Source organism: Amyelois transitella, chromosome Z (assembly GCF_032362555.1).
Source record: "Amyelois transitella isolate CPQ chromosome Z, ilAmyTran1.1, whole genome shotgun sequence".
Taxonomy (NCBI): Eukaryota; Metazoa; Arthropoda; class Insecta; order Lepidoptera; family Pyralidae; genus Amyelois; species Amyelois transitella.
Window position 1 is genome coordinate 12,926,934 of NC_083535.1, and position 22,141 is coordinate 12,949,074.

The 22,141-nt window shown below is 36.4% G+C and overlaps 1 protein-coding gene across 1 annotated transcript in view; it reads left to right on the forward strand.

The window, feature by feature from the left end:
- The first annotated feature begins 17,840 nt into the window (after window positions 1-17,840).
- Window positions 17,841-22,141, forward strand: part of LOC106136722 (glucose transporter type 1) — a 33,116-nt gene continuing 28,815 nt past the window's right edge. Inside the window, exon 1 of the mRNA XM_060953689.1 lies at window positions 17,841-17,934. Coding sequence (XP_060809672.1) covers window positions 17,847-17,934 — 88 coding nt within the window. The 5' untranslated portion in view covers window positions 17,841-17,846. The remainder of the gene's footprint in view (window positions 17,935-22,141) is intronic.

The window sequence follows — 22,141 nt, forward strand, 5'->3', positions numbered from 1 at the left end:
GAGGAAATGAGCGATATTGAAGATGGATGGAAGGAATTTAAAGAAAGAATTGTGAAAGTAGCTGTTGAAGTGTGTGGTGTAAGTAGAAGAAGGAAAGGAAAAAATCACAAAAATGCGTGGATGAGTAAAGATGTGCAAGAACTTGTGCGATTAAAGAAGAAAGCATGGCTGGATTTGTTAGCAGCAAAAGCTAACTTAAGAATGCAAGAGGTTATAGATGAAGATGTGAATGAAGCACGTAAGGAATATAAGAAAATGAAAGATTTGGTTAAGAAAGCTGTGATTAGAAAGAAAGAAGAGTATAAAGAGGATTTTGATAAAAGGCTATCAGAAGACTTTCAGTCAAATCTGAAAGTATTCTGGAAATCCGTAAGGTCAGCCCGAGGAAATACTATAACCAGAGAGCTGACTAGGATCAGATGCCAGGATGGTAGCGTTGTGAAAGGATTTTGAAAGTTTATTTGAAAAAAAGGAAGGAAATAAGAAAGATTTCTGCTATAGCGAAGAAAAAGAGAATGAGATGGAAGGCGAAATTGAAATGTTCGAAATTGTGGAAGCACTTAAGAGTATGAAAGCGGGAAAGGCTGCTGGGTGTGATAGAGTGTCGGTCGAGATGCTTAAAGCAGGAAAAGGCGTAGTAGCTAGTCAGTTGTACTGCCTTTTCAATTTGTGTTGGAGAAGCGGCCGAGTACCAAAAGATTGGTGTAAGGCTGTTATCGTGCCACTTTACAAAGGAAAAGGGTCACAGCTGGACTGCAAAAATTATCGTGGTATAAGCCTGCTTAGCGTCGTCGGCAAATTGTATGCTAAGGTATTGATTAATAGAGTCAGGAATGAAACTGATGACAAAATATGGGATGCTCAAGCGGGATTTCGAAAGGGAATGGGATGTACTGATCAGGTCTTTTCCTTGCGGTGCATAGCCGAAAAGTTTTTGGCCAAGAGTCAAAAAGTCTATTGCACATTCGTAGATCTGGAAAAGGCCTATGACAGAGTTGAGAGGAATGAATTGTGGTCAGCACTTTCTATGCATGGGGTGAGCAGTCTCTTAATACGAGCACTAAAATCCTTATATGAGGATTCGAGTGCTTGTGTCAGGATAAACGGAGCGCACACTGAGTGGTTTAAGATTGAGAAAGGCGTTAGGCAAGGATGTGTTGCGTCACCGTGGCTGTTCAACCTATTTATGGATAGCTGTTTGACAGATTTGCAAGAGTCTAAAAGTGGATTAAGGATGAATGAGTTACTCGTCAAATGTCTGCTCTATGCCGACGATCAGGTTATACTGGCGTCATCAGCGGAGGAGTTACAGGAGATGGTAAACTGTATGCATGAAGCTTTAAAAGAGAAAGGAATGAAAGTGAACGTAAGTAAAACTAAAACACTGGTTTTTGAAATGGAGAAAGAAATGACAGCATGTAATATTTTGATTGGAGGAGAAAAAGTGGAGCAAGTGAAAGAGTTTGTATATCTAGGATCAAAGTTTACATCAGATGGCAAGTATGATAGTGATATTGAAAGGAGAGTGAACGCGGGGAACATGGTGAATGGAGCTTTGCATGCCTTTATGAGCAGTCAGAAACTATCCAAAAAGGCTCGACTGGCTGTGCACAGGGGCGTGTTGGTCCCGACATTAATGTATGGGAGTGAAAGTTGGGTATGGCAAAAGAAGCATGAAAGCAGAATAAATGCAGTGGAAATGAGAGCGTTAAGGAGTATGATGGGTGTGAAATTGAGTGACAGGATAAGGAACAGCGTGATAAGGGAATGTTGTGATGTGAAAGAAGATGTAGTTACAGGAATAGAAAAGGGTATGTTAAGATGGTTCGGTCATGTGGAGAGGATGAATGAAAGCAGGTTGACTAAGCAGATATACAAGGAGAGTGTGGAGGGAAAGGTCGGAGTGGGAAGACCTAGACGAACGTATCTTGATCAAATTAAGGACGTCCTGGTAAAGGGTCAGGTCAAAAGTACCCGAAACCGCCGAGCTTGTATGAAGAGAGTTATGAATGTGGACGAAGCGAAAGAAGTATGCAGAGATCGTGGCAAGTGGAAAGAGGTAGTCTCTGCCTACCCCTCCGGGAAAGAGGCGTGATTTTATGTATGTATGTATGGCGAGCTACGAAACTGCTACGCTATCGTAGCATTGCTACGCCGTCGTAGCATTGCTACGCGTCGTAGCATTGCTACGCGTCGTAGCTTGCTAGTCCGTAGACGAGTGCTTCGTAGAGTAGCAACTAAATCTTACGCACGCCTCTTTCCCGGAGGGGTAGACAGTGACTACATTTTTCCACCTGCCACGACCCCTGCATACCATTTTCATATGCATACATAGATACATATAATCACGTCTATATCCCTTAAGAGGTAGACTGAGCCAACAGTCTTGGCTTACTGATAGAATTGAAATTCAAATAGTGACAGGTTGCTAGCCCATTGCCTAAAAAAAAAGAAATCCCAAGTTTATAAGTTTATCTCTTAGTCACCTTTTACGACATCCATGGGAAAAATATGTAGTGGTTCTTCTTAATCATGATATATGTAACTAGCTGTGCCCGCGACTTCGTCCGCGTGGAATAGTTATTTTGAGCATCATTGAAGCCTTCAAGGATGAATAATTTTCTCCGTTTTTTTCACATATTCCATTATTTCTTTGCTCCTTATAGTTGCAGCGTGATGTTATATAGCCTAAAGCCTTCCTCGATAAATGGTCTAATCAACGCAATAAGAATTTTTCAATTCGAACCAGTAGTTCCTGTGATAAGCGCGTTCAAACAAACAATTAAACTCTAAAACTTCAGCTTTATAATATTAGTATAGATTAATTTTATTTTATTATCATATCGCTTTATTTGCACCTAACTATACTCTTAAACGCTCTAATTCCTAACTAATTTCACATTTTCCATTTCACCAGCTGACAGAAAAATTTACATCCCACTACAATATTCCCACCTAACCTATGCCCTTTATCTAGTCAAGCTCATAGCTAAAAGTTAATTAAAAAATTGATTGCAATATTGCGCCCGAGAAGACGAAGGCTTGAAAAAAATTAAATTGAAAGTCTGCTAACGTCAGGGAAATTGAAAAACCTAATAAAACCTACAAGTTTACTTCCACTTCGTACATCACTATATTTTTCATTAGGCGAGTTCACATTAGGCGAGTTCACTTTATGCGAGTTGACTCGGGGGTGTTAAGATAATTCTGTCAATCTGACGGCCCCTGTGGCGCAGCGGTAGTACGCTTGTCTGTGACACCGCAGGTCCCGGGCTCGAATCCCGGCCAGGGCATGATGAGAAAAGAACTTTTTCTGATTGGCCTGGGTCTTGGATGTTTATCTATATAAGTGTTTATTATAAAATATAGTATCGTTGAGTTGGTATCTCGTAACACAATTTTCGAACTTACTTCGAGGCTAACTCAATCTGTGTAATTTGTCCCGTATATATTTATTTATTATTTATTTATTTATTTCTACTTGGTATAAAAAGGATTGGACTTCGTTAAATTTAGTAAACTTAAGATTGTTCTTTTGGGCGATGTGCTAGCAACCTATTTGAATTTCAATTGTAATAATAACCCAAACAGCTGAGCGTGGTCTATTCAAGACTGTTGTTCTGTCTGCCCCGCAAGGGATGTAGACGTGATTATCTGTATGTAAACTTTGTTAGGAGTTAACCATACAAGCATAGCAATCAGAATTTTAAATGTTAACCCTGTATTGTTATACTAACATTTTATAAAATAATTTTAGCAGCTTAAATTACTACAATTGTTATATTTTTTATTCACGATGACTGACAAAAAAAAAACAAAATCTGATAGTCTGATACCTACCTGTGCGTTCTCACATTTTCCAACTACTTGTTAAACTTCTAAAGTCCTTTAATATTTCAATTTCTGTGGTAGAAAGTTTACATTTTTCATTGTCAGAATTACGGATATTATTAATTTATTTATGTGCCATGTGGTTCCCGGCGCCAATACAAAAAAGAATGCCAAATAGCTTAACGTGGCCATTCAGTCTTTTCAAGACTGTTGGCTTTGTCTACCCCGCAAGGGATACAGACGTGACCATATGTATGTATGTAATTTATATACTTCAAAAACTCTGTCACGTTTCCTGATACTCGCTTACTGTGGACAATACAATTTTCCGAGAGGCTTTTATTCAGTTGTATTATTGTTCAAGATATTTCTAACCACTCTCACTTGTGTATGAAGTCAAAGAGTTAATAATTACATAAACATACATACTTGCGGGGTAGACAAAGCCAACAGTCTTGAAAACACTGGCCACGTTCAGCTGTTTGGCTTACTGATATAATTGAGATTCAAATAATGACAGATTGCTGGCCCATCGCCTAAAAGAAGAATTCCAAGTATGCACAGAATCTTATCTTAGAATACTATATCCTACTACTTCCAAGGAAAAGGGATGTCGTGGTCCTATTCTTTTTCCATCGGTGCCGGGAACCACACGGCATGAGTTTCTTTTTAATTGAAAACGCTCTCGTAATGGTTTTTGATCGCGTTTGATGGAAATGGATTCAGCTGTTATTGGACGTGATGAAGTGGACATGTTATGACTTGTGGTTCCAACCGCTTTAAAATATGACCGCACTATTTATTTTTCAGCTCAGCTCTTGTCCGCAATCATTTGTTTTCAATTTTGACTTTTAACAGGTCACATCATGTAATTATTGAAATTTTTATTATTATGAACAATAGAGGCTGCCCTCGACTTCGTCCGCATGGAAATCCTATCAAGGTTAGGACAAGACAGTTTGTCATTAATTTGGACGTTAAGAGTTTTTGATAAATGAACCAGCTTTGAATTCTACGTCATAACTCTATATTATATAATACTAGAGGCCGCCCGCGACTTCGTACGCGTGGAATCAATCCCGCGTGAACTCTGGGATAAAAAGTAGCCTATATGTTATTTTGTGTTTTCAGCTACCTACATACCAAATTTCATCGTTATCGGTTCATTAGTTTTTGCGTGATCCATCCATCCATATTGACATCCCGACATACTCACAAACTTTATCATTTATAATATTAGTAGGAAGTAGAATGTAATGTCACCTTTTGCGCCAAATAAAGAATTTTATCTTTCTTTCATTCCGAAACTAGGCACCTTATGATGCACGTCCATCCGTCCATCTTTATATATATAAAAAGAAACAAACAAACATTTCAGTAGCAAATTCTCTCGTGTCATAACAAAGTCCATTTAAACAAGATTTTTTTTTATCATACAATTCCTACTTTTACGAAAAAGATATGCAGAAATCGTAGCAAGTGGACGAAATACAGAGCCGCGCTCGGTCGCCCAGGTACTGTAATAAGTTCCAAGAAAACCGCACGCTGGGTCCCTAATCTGCACGGTAAATAGAAACGTTCTCTGAATTCCCGCTGTGTAAACTTCCCGCGGGAATAGCAACCGCTGCCGTGCCCACAACCCCTGAGACCTGGAAACGATTTATATTACAACAAATTAACAACTAGTTACAATAATTAGATCTCGGTTTCTAGTTTACGCGCGCTCGCTAAATGTTGTATTAGTAATTGAATTAAAAAGGTGTAAGATACACTTTCTTACATACATATACCTAATACCACCTTTTTCCTGCAGTGGTAGGCATAAAAGTACATACATAAAATACCACTACTTTCCCGCAGTGGTAGGCTAAGACTACATTTCTCCGCTTACCACGATCCCTGCATACTTCAAAGATACACGAAGCGATTCTTTTGCGCGCAAGATCCTGGGTTGTCATATAATGAAGCGAACATATTTTTTCTTGTGTGTTATAAAACTTTTGCCCACGACTTCGTTCGCGTCTTCTGCCTCTTTGTTAAAATGTTCTCTCTTCCGGACAACTCTATCTCGGAACCTGCCGAATTTCGTCAAAATCGGTTTAGTAGTTTAGGCGTGAAAGAGCAACAAACATCCATACTGACATCCTGAAATACTCACAAACTTTCGCATTTATAATATTAGTAGGATGATCTAAAATTAGTTAACTCGATTATACATATAATACGAGTATCATAATAATTATGCACTCAAAAAACAATTCTAATTTTTGCTTTCTTTTACATCTATTTAAGCGTCTATTACCAGCCATTACTATTATTAAACAAATGAGGTTGTTATTATTATCCTTTATAATCTATGAACCCTAAATTGTGCACTAATGTCGATTAGAATGAAGACTGGAAGACGTCCATGGTAGCTGAAGACCCAGAATAACATATAGGCTACTTTTTATCCCGGAGTCCCCGCGGGAATGATTCCACGTGGACGAAGTCGTTTAGTTCAAGTTACAGTGAAAGTTAAGAGCTTAAAGTCTGGTTGTTATTTGTATGACATAAAAAGATTTAAGCTTAAATTTATATATACTGCAAATCAAATAAAAATACATATAAGTACTTCACAAGTTGGATGATTGTGTAGAGATAAAGATAATCTACTGGTCCAAAAAAAATATTATGGACTTACTCCCTGAATCTATTGGGCGCCTCCGAATATATAAATTTGGGGTAATTTACTGAATGCGTTTTCTTTTACTAATTCTGATAAGAAACCATTGGTGGCCTGTTTTTTTTTGTTTGTTCATACAACGCAGAAAATTTAAGTCACACCTTTTCAATCTACAACGGCAACGGTAAAATACTTCTTCTGCAACGGTAAAATACCTCTTCTGCAACGGTAAAATACCAGCATTTTTAAGCTATGTACAGATGACGCAGGAAACTTTGAATAGTTACCAATTAGTTGCAAAGCTACGGAAATTCCGTCCGTTTTTCAAATAGGCTTTTTTTGATGTTATTATAGACAGACATTTTAACGTAAATACATTTTAATGAATCAGTTATAATACTCCTTTGGCACGTCAAGTTAACACTCACGGAGTTTAAATGTTAGTTTCTCAGAAGGTTTAAAACGCGCGCGTTTTTAACGCCTCTCATTCTGAAACTGCATTACTACTACATTCTAAAATTACATTCAGCAAAATGCCAGAAGTTTTAAAACTAGGCGTGAATGACGCGGGACACACTGAATTTATTATAATGGCGATGTCATGCAAACTCGCTTCGTCGCTCGACATTATATATGTATATCATACTGTCGCATAGAATTTTTTGTAGATATTACAGACCGACTCAACTTATTTTAGAATACATTTTAAATTAAAGAGTTACAAAATAAGATTCATTTTAACACTGACACACGAATTTAAAACGAAAACACATCGTTATTGTATCTCACAACGTTTGCGCAACGCTCGGCTACAACGCGCTTATGAACGACGCGTGATGTACTACTCTGTCAAGAAAGTAGCAGGAAAAGATCAATAATACACAAACTGTTTGTTATTCATCCAAATTTATTTTATCACCTTCAAAATATGCTCCTTTAGAAACGATACACTTACGCCAACGAATAATCCAATCATCAAAACATTTTTTAAACGCTGTTTCCGGAATTGAGGTCAGTTCTCGCCGCGAATTCTCTTTTATGTCTTCTACCGATTGAAAACGGGTGCCACGAAGTGGTAATTTGAGTTTAGGAAAAAGAAAAAAGTCGGCTGGAGCCATATCTGGTGAATATGGTGGTTGCTCGATGGTATTTGTTGAGTGTTTGGTTAAAAATTCGTTCACAATGATGGCCTTGTGCGAAGGTGCATTATCATGGTGCAAAATCCAAGAATTTTCTTTCCACAAATCTGGCCTTTTTCGTCGGATTTGCTCCCTTAAACGCCGCATAACACTCAAATAATATTCCTTATTTACCGTTTGACCTTCCGGCAAGAATTCCGAGTGCACAACACCGCGATAGTCAAAGAAAACAGTCAACATGACTTTGACTTTTGAACGACTTTGGCGTGGTTTTTTCGGTTTCGGTTCAGTTGGAAGGCGCCACTCCGAAGCTTGTTGACTAGTTTGCATGTCAAACTCGTAAACTCACGTCTCGTCACCAGTAACAATGCGTTTCATGAATGTTGGGTCGGAATTGACTCGTTCTAGCATGTCCTCAGCGACTCTCATGCGATTGAGTTTTTGAAAAAAATTCAGGTCTTTTGGGACTAGCCGAGCGGCAACATGTTTCATACCCAAATTATTAGTTAAAATGGTACGGATCGACTCGTGAGATACAGAAAGTTCGGTGGCTATCTCTCTCAAAGTTGAATGAGGATTTTCAGTCACTATTTCCTTCACTTTTGCGATGTTAACTTCAGTTGCAGACGTTGATGGCCTACCAGAGCGAGGCAAATCTTCCATCACATCTCGACCGCTTTTGAACGCTTTGTACCACTCATAAGCACGAGTTTTTGATAAAGTCGATTCACCGTAAGCCTTCTGTAACATTTTCAGTGACTCCGAACACGATATTCCATTGGCAATGCAAAATTTAAGACAAACTCTTTGTTCGATGTTTTTATCCATTATGAAATTAGCAATACACACTAGATATGATATAACTAAAAATAGCACTGTATTTAATGTAAACAACAGATGCAACTCAAACTCCGCGCCAAAATGGAAAACAGTTGTGCCAATCTAACAACAACAAAAAAACAAAAATTTGAATTTGGAACCATAAATAAATAATCCATTCCCGATACTTTTCTGACTGAATGTATACATTCTGAAACTAGCCTTATCACAGCAAAATACGTGCTTTTTAAACCTCGGTGCAAATGACGCGGGACACTCTGAATATACTCTGAATAGTTACCAATTAGTTGCGATGGAATGGTAACTGACTCCGCGTACTAATTGGGTTGAAGAGACGCCATTGTAAGTCCGTGTGGTTTTACATGCTTCTCTGGTGTTTTTTTAATACGGCAGGTACTTAAGGGATTTATTCTGTCACTGCATATTTACATTGCATCTTGCGACTTGTTTATTATGAAGTCGACTTGTTAGTGGTATGTCTTTATTGGTATATTTTGTTTATTCATAACAGATCATTATAGACATAGTACTCAACGCTGCTTTGGGCTTTTTTTTATCAGAGTACGCTAATACAAGTACGCATTATAAAAAAAAAAACAATTTATGAAGGAATGCAGTATATTTATGAAAAAGGAACAGTGAATTTGTCACACTATTATTTATCTGTATATTATTCTATTGTAAACAAACAAATTTGCTCTAAACACTAAATTTTTAATCGAGATTCGTCGATAAAGTCGTTCAATTCTTGAATGATAGAATTGAGATTCAAATAGTGTCAGGTTGCAAGCCCATCGCTTAAGAGAAGAATCCCAAGTTTACAAGCCTATCCCTTAGTCGCCTTTAATGACATCCATGGTAACGAGATGGAGTGGTCCTATTCATGTTATTCATAGGTGCCGGGAACCACACGGCACGGCGGGTGAATTCTAGTTAACAATAATAGCACAAATTATTGCTAAAAGCATTTTCAAACTGCAATGGATCCATCCATTCCAAAATTAACTAAGCATAGTACTTAATTACAGTACAATACCACACAATAGAGTAGGTATCTTCGTCTGTCAAAGTTTGAATTAGCCGTGCCGAAATATCTATGCGCCAATAATGCAACTCCACTACGGCCGGACGCCTAACTACGTCACCAAGTCACTTAGAATTTTAATTGACTTGACCTGACCAATTAGTCACTTGGATGGTTGACAGGCGTAGTGCATAGACTTGAATGCTAATAGACAATGCATGTATCGGGTTTCGGAGTCGATTGTCACCGCTCGTACGTTCGTAATCGATTATTCGCATTGTTTGACTATCGGAATTGACATTCCTGTTCAGTTCAGACGTTCAGGGTAAATTGTGTTTAGTGTTTTTCTTCTTTTCAATTCTAACTTTTGATATAAATGCGATAGTAATTATGTTTGTTTGTTTGTTGCCTCGTCACGCGTTATCTACTAAACAAATCCTCTTAAAATTATACGTATTTATAAATAAAGAGTCTGGAAAAGGATATATATTACTTTTCACCACTCCATCTTTACCATGGATGTCGTAAAAGGCGACTAAGGGATATGCTTATAAACTTGGCATTCTTCTTTTAGGCGATGTGCTAGCAACCTGTCACTATTTTAATCTCAATTCTATCATTAAGGCCAAACACCCTAACTTGGCCTATCAGTCTTTTCAAGATAGGCTCTGTCTACCCCGCGAGGGATATAGCCGTGACTATACGTACGTACGTATGTATTATTCAAATCTGTATAACCAATTCACGAGGAAAACTAAAAAAAAAACCACTAACCGCCGCCTGTCTCCGCAAACCAATAACAGCCTATATACGGTTGAATTTAAATAGCAAAAGGCCAAAAATAAACAAGTTTGTCAGTGGCCCAGCTATCAGTGTTTCTGTCGTGTCCCACATAGCGACCGGACGCGGTTTTCGTGAAAAAAAAACAGCATTTAACGCCCGTACGAAATTGGGAATCAACGCTCGTATGTGTTTATAAAGAGAGTCGGTTTTTTGGCGAAAAATAGATAGTTCGGGCTTGAAAAATTGGGAATCAAGTGGTGATCGTTTGTGGTGTACAAGTTTGAATCTGTGTTGATGTGTGTGATCTCTATTGATCTATTGCAAAAGATTTGTATCTATACTTATATTATAAAGCTGAAGAGTTTGTTTGTTTGAACGCGCTCGGGAATTACTGGTTCGAATTGAAAAATTCTTTGTTGAATACACCATTTATCGAGGAAGGCTTTAGGCTATATAACATCACGCTGCAACTTTAAGGAGCCGAAGAAATAATAGGGGAAAATTATTCCACCTTGAGGGCTTCAACGATGCCCAAAATAACTATTCCACGCGGACGAAGTCTCGGGTACAGCTATAATGTGACAAAAACTACTACGGCCGGCAATACAAGCTAAAAACTTGTATGATTTTAAATTTATGTCTATCAAATATTTATATCTACTTACATATTTGATATTTCACAGGAAATTTTACACAGTTCATGCAAATTCAATTAAATTCCACCGTACCAACTTCCGTTGGAGGCGGATGCCCACAATTAAGCCAGTTTCTTGATGCCCTTTGACATTTATGGAGTCTGTTCTCAACTACGAAGTTTGCGAGGCTAGTTAGTGCTAGGTTAGTTACATTCATATAGTCACGTCTATAGGCTTTACATACGTATTTTTTTTTAATTACAGTCATCAATTTCATAGGATTACTAGCGGACCCGACAGACTTCGTTCTGTCAAAAAGATTTGTAATATGACAGTTTTTTGTTCCTATCTATTAGACCTACTTTGCTTAGACAACAGTGAACTTTATACATTAGCAATAAAGCTCAAATTGACTGTACGTATAGTTAGAAAACGTTTGTATGGGATAAAGAAAAGGACTGTTTTTAAGATTTTTAGGCAATTATTTGGTATTTTTTCGCCGTAAAAACCATCCTTGAGCTACGACGAATATTAAAAAAAAAGAATTGGCCAAATTGGTCCAGGCGTTCTTGAGTTATGCGCTTACCAACACATTTAGCGATTCATTTTTATATTATGGATAATGCAGTAATTAATGAATAAATTAATTTTAAAAAAACTTACCCCATTACGAACACCCACGACTCTACCATACGTACATACATATAGTCCGTCTATATACCTTGCGGGTTAGACGGAGCCAACAGTCTTAAAAAGACTAATAGGCCACGTTGAGCTGTTTGGCTTAATGATAGAATTGAGATTCAAATAGTGACAGGTTGTTAGCTTGTCGCCTAAAAGAAGAATCCTAAGTTTATAAGCATATCCCTTAGTCGCCTTTTACTACATCCATGGATGAGAGATTGAGTGGTCCTATTCTTTTTTCTAATGGTGTCAGGAACCATACGGCGTTGCCGGGAACCACACGGCTTAATACTCATACATATTCCGCTATCCAAACACACACTTTTCCATTTTATATTAGTACCAAAGAGCTTACCCCGTAACAGCATTAATGTTAAAACTACACTATATAGTTATGCTAGGAACTTTAATAGCATTAGGTCAGGCTTTATGCTACGTAGTTATGCTACATAGTTATGCTACGAAGTTGCAAGACGGTTACAGCCGTGTCATAATAGCGGACGGGCTCGGCTCTTTGAAATAAGCTCCCTCTATCGGATTATGCAGTCTCACTTTGAACGCGTAAAATATGATTTATTGAAATAACGTAAGTTAATATTTTTTTAAAATACACTCTATTTAACAATGTGAAGGATTTAGTGATAGGTATTATTTGTAAATTGACGTCTGGTGAAAATGCTGCAGTGTAGTTTGTTCCGCCGCTTCTTCTACACATGCGCTTTGGTAGCGGTAGTAGTTATAATAAGATTTAAGTGATGTGACGTCAATAAGTGATAAATAATAATATTTAACAATATTTAGTAAATATATTTGGGTTTTCGTAATTTTTAAAAAAGGAAGGTTCACGTGTGCCGTGTGGTTCCCGGCACCAATATAAAAAAAAATGGGACCACTTCGTTTCCCATGAATGTCGTAATAGACGACTAAGAGTTAGGCTTATAAGCTTGAGATTATTTTTTTAGGCGATGGGCTAGCAACCTGTCACTATTTGAATCTCATTCCTATCATTAAGCCGAACAGCTGAACGTGGCCTTTCAGTCTTTTCGAGACTTTTGGCTCTATCTACCCCGCAAGGGATATAGACGTGATTATATGTATGTAACCAATATTACTATGAACAGATCATATTTATGATATTAACATGACGTTTGTGCTCGTGGCATAGTAAAGTTTATCCTACTAATATCCTACTACTATTATAAAGGCGAAAGTTTGTATGGATGTTTGTTACTCTTTCACGCAAAAACTACTGAACCGATTACCATGAAATTTGGTATGTAGGTAGCTGAAGACCCAGAATAACACATAGGCTACTTTTTATCCCAGAGTTCCCGCGGGATTGATAGGGTTTCCATGCGGACGAAGTCGCGGGCGGCCTCTAGTCTATTATAAATTCGAAAGTTTGTTAGTATGTCAGTATGGATGTTTGTTACTCTTTCACGCAAAAGCTACTGAACCGATAACGATTAAATTTGGTATGTAGGTAGCTGAAGACCCGGTATAACACATAGGCTACTTATCCCGGAATTCCAGCGGGATAGATACTGTTTCCATGCGGACGAACTCGCGGGCGGCCTCTAGTTATAAATAATACAGTATGTCGAGTTTCAGCCGTGGTCACACTAGGAAACTATCTCTGGGAATTGGGGCCGAGTTAATCTGTGAGATTTGTCCTTATATGTGTGCTTATTTATTTATTTATTCACTTCCTTCCACTGTCTACCGTCTGTCAAGCGTACAGTATTTATATGGCAAGTAAAAAAGCGGGTAAGTGCGAGTCGGAATTGCGCACGACTCTTTTCTTTCGATATCTCATTTTGGTTAAAATTTTCGTTTAAAAGTTATCATTATAGAATGTTTATACGATTCACGAACGTGACCTTGATCAAATCGGGGTCAGATTGGCGGAAGGTCAGGTCAAGAGTACCAGAAACCGACCAGCTCGCATGAAAAGAGTTATGAATGTGGTTGAAGCGAAGGAAGTATGCAGAGATCGTGGCATGTAGAATTGGGAAGAAGTACCTACTTATTCTCTACCTACCCCTCCAGGAAAGAAGTTTATATATATGTATATATATATAATTGCAGCAGATATAAATATGTACTAGAGGCCGCCCGCGACTTCGTCCGCATTAAAATCCTATCAATCCCACGGGAACTCTGGGATAAAAAGTAGCTTATATGTTATTCTGGGTCTTCAGCTACCTACATACGAAATTTCATCGTAATCGCTTCATTAGTTTTTGCGTGAAAGAGTGACAAACATCCATACTGACATACAAACTTTCGCATTTATAAAATATTAATAGGATATATCGACTATTTGTATCAGTCAACCTACAAGCCTTTGCGCCTATATTTACCTCTCCATATAATGTCATTACAAACCTTATCAAAATTAACTCTGACCTATGCACTAATGCTATCTTTACTAGCGAGCACGTGAACTGAAAGTAGTTTCAACCATGCGCAAGGCAGCTACGCCGTGAATAACCTATAAAAATAGATCGTGCTTGTGCATAGATATAATCACGTCTATATCCCTTGCAGGGTAGGCTGAGCCAACAGTGTTGAAAAGGCTGATAGGCCGCGCTCAGCGAGAGCGCTTGTTATAAGTTTAGAAGTAAAAAGATAACAAAATAAGAAAACTAAAGAAGAACAAAATCTAAGGCTTCACAGGCATGGGTTTGCGGAGAATCTATAATAATTGCCGGTTGACTGGAATGGATCCCTTCATGGGATAATTCCGCCGTTACAAGTGATTTATTTATTTTATTACTAAGAATGTAGGTACTATTTGTTGTGACTGTATTTGAATTTCTTTGCAATAAAGTTATTACAAATGAACAACAATTTGATTTTAGCATCAATTTTGTGCATTACTACTAACCAACTTGAAAAACGAAGGAGGTTCTCAATTCGACCATCACTTTTATGCCTTCTTTTATCTCTTTTGCCCTGTATGTGTGAAAAGAACGTTTGTGAAAAATATATAAAATTAAACTGGTAACAACGACATCTATACTTATTAAAAGACTTTTATTTTTAATGAAAAAATATTTATTTTAAGATAAAACATCAAGTGCATTTAGAATATATGTCTTATATTTCGGAACATATATCATCATACTAATAACATATAGTGAACCTAATGTGTGTATATTAAAGCAGGCTGAAGTTTCAATATTCAATTTACTCTAAATAACATTTATTATAATTTTCACCTGAAAATTCTCATAAAAATCTTTTGATTTTTATGAGAATTTTCAGGTGAAAAATGAAAAGTAATAATTCGCAACTCCAATCAAACTAGCTCGAATGCGCACTTTTTTTAGTTCAAACTGTTTTAAAAAACCTTAATGGCTCGGACGAGTAAAATTCGCGCGAAGAAAAAAGGTAACAAATAAAAAGAAAAAAGTTCAAACTAGCTGAAACCCGAACTCTTTCAGTTTCAGTTTAAAATTTCAAATGTACATATTACATTACGTATACATATAATCACGTCTATGTCCCTTGCGGGGTAGACGAAGCCAACAGTCTTGAAAAGACTGATAGGCCACGTTCAGCTATTTGGCTTTAAAATAGAATTGAGATTCAAATAGTGACAGCCCATCGCCTTAAAGAAGAATCCCAAGTTTATAAGCCTACCCCTCAGTCGCCTATTACGACATCCATGGGAGAGAGATGGAGTGGTCCTGTTCTTTTTTCTTTTGGTGCCGGGAACCACACGGCGCTATTCTAATGTACACTTTCAATATAACCTCCCACCGCCTCCCCCCGCGCCTTTCCTGATATCCGGAGCATAGCCAGTCGCGGCCCGCGCTCCGATCTGAATAGTCGTCTGAATTCATCATTCCCAACCCGCGAATTCAGTATTCAATTGGTGTTGCCATTTCTACAGACCAATAAATTGTCACTAGTGGAAAATCAGTGTTAATCGGTATGTGCATCGTTGAATTTCTAATAACTGTTTCGATTTAGGTGAATGCGAAAAGAAAATTTACTTATCACTGTATTAATTTTACGAAATTAAGGTTTTTTTTTAATTATCAATTTTATGAATTAACTTTCAGATAATTAATTTTACGAAAGAGCTTTCTGATAATTAATTTAATGAAATTAACAGTTTACTTTATTAAATTGAAGAAAATTAGATGAAAGGGTTATAAATATACCTTCCTGATTATCTAAAAAGCTTTCTGATAATTAATTTTTTGACATAAAAAAGGTTTTCTTAATCAATTTTAATTATTACTTTGCTAATAAGATTCAAATTTATTATTAACATATTATATATTAAAATAATATTGTTAGTTTGTAATTTAGAATACGTTTTTTTTTTATTATTAAATAATTAATATTTGTTTATACTATTTAGTAGGAGTTAAAAAACTTAATAAAAGTTGTATCTATTATTAACATTGAATTTCTTCATTAATAAAACCATAAAAATGTATGTTACATTATGTGAATGAATAAAATTATTATCTGACTGGGCGTCTTGACATATTGTCCCGGTTGTGACCTCCGTAGTAGAGTACCACTATCAAGAATTGAGTTTGAGGTCAGGTAATTACAATAAACAACTGCTCAAGTGTCCGCTAAAGAAAAAAAATTCAAAGGAATTCGCCTCCATTTTAAAAGTAATTAGTTTAATAAGTATAAATTATTTTTTTAACAAGTATAAATTATTTCTATATAAATATATTTTTATCTTACAATATTAAAAATCCTTTTCCGATGATATCTTTTTTATATTTAATTATGATCTCGTTTGAACTAAAAGTTCGACCGGTAAAGAATGCCTAAAGTCCAACTATTAAACATCTTTTGTATATGCATTAAAGTTTAGATGAAAAAAAAAAGAATTGTTATATCATAATAAGAATTATAAATGGAAAAATTATATAATTTAAATGTACATAGTATAAGTTTTAATTAAAATTACAATACGATAATCACGTATCTATAATCTTAAAATCACTCGTCTTAGTCTGACAAGTCGCGTCAATTGTCAATTTTTTTTTAATTTTGTTTTCTTAATTTCTATGCGACAGCGAGTTCCGTATAAATTTATATTATTTAAATACATGCATTTATTTTACGGTAGAAATGTCTAAATATGTTTACAGATCATAAAATATAAATACCTATTTATAAAAAAGTTATTTGTTTGTTGCAGACACAATGTCGTCGACTAAGATGCCGTTGGTTGTAGTCAAATGACAATAACTAGAATAAAGGTAAGTTAAATAACACAACCTCCTTATAGTGAAGTCGGTAAAGAAACTAAAAGTGTGAAAGGAGCGTCGAATGGTAAGGCAAGTGACAGAACAGATTGGTATACGTAGTTGGGATAGCATTCTCCACCGAAAAATACGGGTGATTTTAATGTATGTTTCGTTTTTATAGAATCCTAGCTTTAGCGCTGGGCTTCGCTCTCGTGGGAATTTCGAATAAAACAGTAGATATATAATTAATTACTCTATTGTACAAAATGTCGTCAAAATCGGTCCAGACGTCTTTTCGTGAACAAACAAAATATACAGATCCTTTCTGTATAATATAAGAATGTATAAAGGTCGGAGTGGGAAGACCTAGACGAACGTATCTTGATCAAATTAAGGACGTCCTGGTAAAGGGTCAGGTCGAGAGTACCCGAAACCGCCGAGCTTGCATGAAGAGAGTTTTGAATGTGGATGAAGCGAAGGAAGTATGCAGAGATCGTGGCAAGTGGAAAGATGTAGTCTCTGCCTACCCCTCCGGGAAAGAGGCGTGATTTAATGTTATGTTATGTTTATGATATATGGAAGAGATGGCCAGATTCCCATCCCCCTAATTACGGAATCAGCCTCCTCGCGATAGTTACTTGAACTCGTGCTGTCTTTTCAAATATTAACTAGCCCAAACTTTGAAGCCGAGATCGTCGGTGGTAAAACGGTTAAAGTGCCCGTCTTGAACCTTGATGGAGACATATATACATATAGTCACGTCTATATCGCTGGCAGGGTAGACAGAGCCAATAGTCCTAAAAAAGAATGACAGGCCGCGTTCAGCTGTTCGGCTTAAGATTAAGACAGACGGGAGTAGCTTCGTGTAAAAAACTTACTCACCCAATCCAGGAACCCAAGACACCTCTCCAGAGTGGTGAGGATTTTATCAAGACGATTGCAAGAAGGAAGATGACTTAGATAATTTGTTTTAATGCTTGTGTTTTTTTTTTTTCTACAGTGTCAGGAGCGCTCATGAGACAGTCGTGTCACCGTCTGCTTGAGCACCAACAAGCAGGTGGGGAGGAGCCCCCCCTTTACTCACCCATCGACCAAATTTCAGGTAACGTCCGTTTTATCTTACCACATCAATAGAAAATTTCACCCCCATTAATTTTGAACCCCTCTCACCCTCCTTACTCTCCCATCGATCAAATTTCAGGTAACTTCTATTTTATCTTACCACCTCAATAGAAAAAAGAATTTCTTTTTTACTTTTCACCCCCTTAATTCTGAACCCTTCTTACTCTCCCATCGATAAAGATTCAGGAGTTTCTATTTAATATTAAACTTTAACATTAAAAAGAAACAAGTTTTACCATCTTCGAATATTTGGACAAATATAAAAATTGTACGAATAAGTGAGAAATTTCAGATAATTCATTTTAGTAGTCCCAAGAACAACGAAAGTTGTTTTACTTTTCACCCCCATCAATTTTGACCCCCTCTCACCCTCCCTAATCTACCATGGACCAAATTTCAGGTAACCTCTTTTTTACTCTGAACATTTACATCATCCAAGTAGTTTATCGAATAAAAGCGGATACAATTTTCTGAAAAGTGGAGCAGAACAGCAATCCCCACCCCTTTCACTCTGCCATCAACCAAATTTCACGTAAGTGACCATTGATTTAGGGTAAGCGTGCACTTACGAATTTTCATTAAGTTGGTTTTTGTGCTTAGATAGAAGAAATACTTATATTTATAACATACATAAAAATTACAATGTAAATTCGGGCTAGCAAAAATTGTAAGGGCGCGCTCACTAGACTTTCATTATTCACCTTATACATGCTTATTAGCAGCTTCTAAACTAAATTTACGAACATTTTAATATACCTACTTATACTTAGATATTATTGGTTTGATCCGACACATTTATCAACACACACAGTCGCATCCATATCCCTTGCGGGGCGACAGAGCCAACAGTCTCGAATAGATAGGCCACGTTCAGCTATTTTGCTTAATGAAAGAATTAAGATTCAAATAATGACAGGTTACTAGCCCATCGCAAAAAAAGTATCCCAAGTTTATAACCATATCCCTTATTCGCCTTTTACGATATCCATGGGAAAGATTTGGAGTGGTCCTATTCTTTTTTGTATTGGTGCCAGGAACCACACGGCATCTATCTACAAAAAGGGGAAATTGCTGAACGGACTTCAGTAAAACTTGGCATGCAATTAGAAACAATTTAAATATTCGATTCAGAAGGTTTTTTAAAAACTCCTGTATTCTGAATGTTGCCAGGGGAATTACAAAATTAAAAAGTTCTCTTGTTTTATGTTTGGACGGTTTTTTTATCTCACTTTTTTGTAGTTAACGGAATTGGCTGAAATTTGGTACACGGTTAGATTTATACCTTTATCGACACATATCAATCTATCGTGATTCGCGAAATCTAGCCAAAAGAGAAATCCCAGCTGTTCATTTGTCTTATCTTAGTAACTTAGTATTTTTTAACTTCTCATATACCAATTTGGAAAACAAAGGAATATCTTACATTAGGAATAATCACCCATGTTTACCTACAAATGGGTTTACATTTAATTAATTATCTGTTAAATTTTAATAAGATTGTTATATTATTCATATTTTGTAACAATATTTAAAACAAGGATTTTTTTAATTAAGTAAGTAATTCAATTTATATTAAATGCTTTTTATATTTTGCATGTAATTGAAAAGAAAATTATACTTCTCTTTTTCCACTATACACATTTAGCAAATAGATATTGCAAGTAAATATTCGTACATATTGTATCAATTAAATCTATGTAATGTAATATATATGTATATTCTTTCTTTTATGGTAGATAACATAGTCTTTCTCGCATCATTTCAAAATCTTAATTATCGTTATAATAAGTGTTCATCTGTTTGACAGATACACAGCATATTTTATTTTTATTTTAATCATTGTTATAACACATCTATAAATAATTAAACTAATACCTAGCGTAATTCAAAAATCATTTCACATGTTGCTCAATTAATTTAAGGCTTCTACACACTATATCGGTGAAGCAGAAAGGTCGGAGTGGGAAGACCTAGACGAACGTATCTTGATCAAATTAAGGACGTCCTGGTAAAGAGTCAGATGAAAATTTTTCACATTTTCCATTATTACTTCTCTCCTCTCTTTTAGTCGCAGCGAGATGTTATACAGCCTAAAGCCTTCCTCGATAAATGGTCTATTGAACACAAAAATAATTTTTCAATTCGAACCAGTAGTTCCTGAGATTAGCGCGTTCAAACAAACAAACCAACTCTTCAGCTTTATAATATTGATAGTTAAAATTGTACAAATATCAGTGAATGAAACTGGAATCCTTTTTTATTACGTACAAAATGAATGAACTAAATTTATAATCGACTGGATCTAACTACCCGTCGGCCAAGTCTTCGTTTCAGATAAGATATCGTTAACTTTAACATTGTTAAAGACGTCTTAGAACTGGAGACTTGTCTAGGATGCTGAATAAACGAGATGAAGACATTGGAATATATTTTTTTACAATTTCATTCTAAGCTACATGTAGAATTCCTCACATACATACATACTCGTATAATCACGTTATATCCCTTGCGGGGTAGACAGAGCCAACAGTCTTGATAAAGACTGATAGGCCACGTTCAGCCATTTGGCTTTAAGATAGAATTGAGATTCAAATAGTGATAGGTTGCTAGCCCATCGTCTAAAAGAAGAATCCCTTAGTCGCCTTTTACGACATCCATGGGAGAGAGATGGTCCTATTCTTTTTCTATTGATGCCGGGAACCACACGGCAAGAATTAGTATTCTTTATTTCTTATTTATCGAGTTTTTATACAAAAACTTTAAGCTGTACTTATGTATGATTTTTTTATAGTAGTGTACTATCTCTTAACTTAATATGTTTCTTTGAATTTTCTGGTTGACTGGAAGAGATTCCTCGCAGGGATAAGTCCGCCCTTGTGCATTATTATTTTTAATGTATTTTTTTATGTACTACTAAAAATTTGTTATGTACAATAAAGTATTAACAAACAAACAAAATATTGTATTTCATGCCCGGGTCTCTATTTAAGTCCTTCGTGTTTTGCAAAATAAAGATAAGGTTCAAGTCAATATAAAAAGTCTATGAGTATTAAAAAAAAAGTCCATTCTCACTTTACTCTTCTTGAAGGCGATGTGCTAAGCTACCTGTCACTATTTAAACCTCAATTCCATTATAAATCCAAACAGCTGAACGTGGCCTTTCGATCTTTACTAGACTGTTGGCTCTGTCTACCCCGCAAAGGATATAGACGTGTTTCCCTCTCCACAGCTCTGTACTTCGATACTTACAACATAGGAAGTTTCAAGAGTAGGTATACTGCTTAAGAATACCACCTTACTTATATTCGGTTAATATCGACCGAACAAAAGTCTAACGCCTACACAAGAGAAACTCCAATTTTCAAAGCCTATCCCTTAGCCGCCTTTCACGAACTCCAAACGTAAAACCAGCTCTCCTAACATGATTTGCCGACGATAATCGGAAGGTTGGTAGTGACAGACCCACGGATGGTGATGAGATAATCGTGTTCATGAACCAAGCAATAGCTGAACGTGGCCATTCAGTCTATTCGAGACTGTTGGCTCTGTCTACCCCGCAAGGGATATAGACGTGACCATATGTATGTATGTATGTATGAACCAAGTTGGCTTAGGGACCATGTTTTGCTCCCGAGGGAACACAAAACCGGGACTAACGTTAGTATAATAAGTACCTAATGCAAGTTTGATTCTACCCCGGCAGAACTGCAGCTAACTAACTAAACGTAGGAATATTAATTACATTTAGATTAAAACGGTTCGCATCACAATTAGTACGTGATGTAATCTGATTGAGTTCTCGCTAAATTTGATTACATACATAGGTACATACATTCAATCGGAAATGTTACGCATGAACTGTGTATATTGGCTACATATGTACATACATACATATGGTCACGTCTATATCCCTTGCGGGATAGGCAGAGCCAACAGTCCTGAAAAGACTGAATGGCCACGTTCTTAGCTATTTAGCTTGAGGATGAATTGAGATTCAAATAGTGACAGGTTACCAACCTATCGCCTAAAAAAGAATCCCAAGTTTGTAAGCCTATAGGTACCTTTAAAATTTTCAATGAATGTTTCAGAAAAATAATTCGATCTTCTTTATGGTCTAAACTGTAACGCGAGTCACCAGACACCCTGTATAACACTAAAGAAAGTCTCGAATAAAATAAATTAATAAT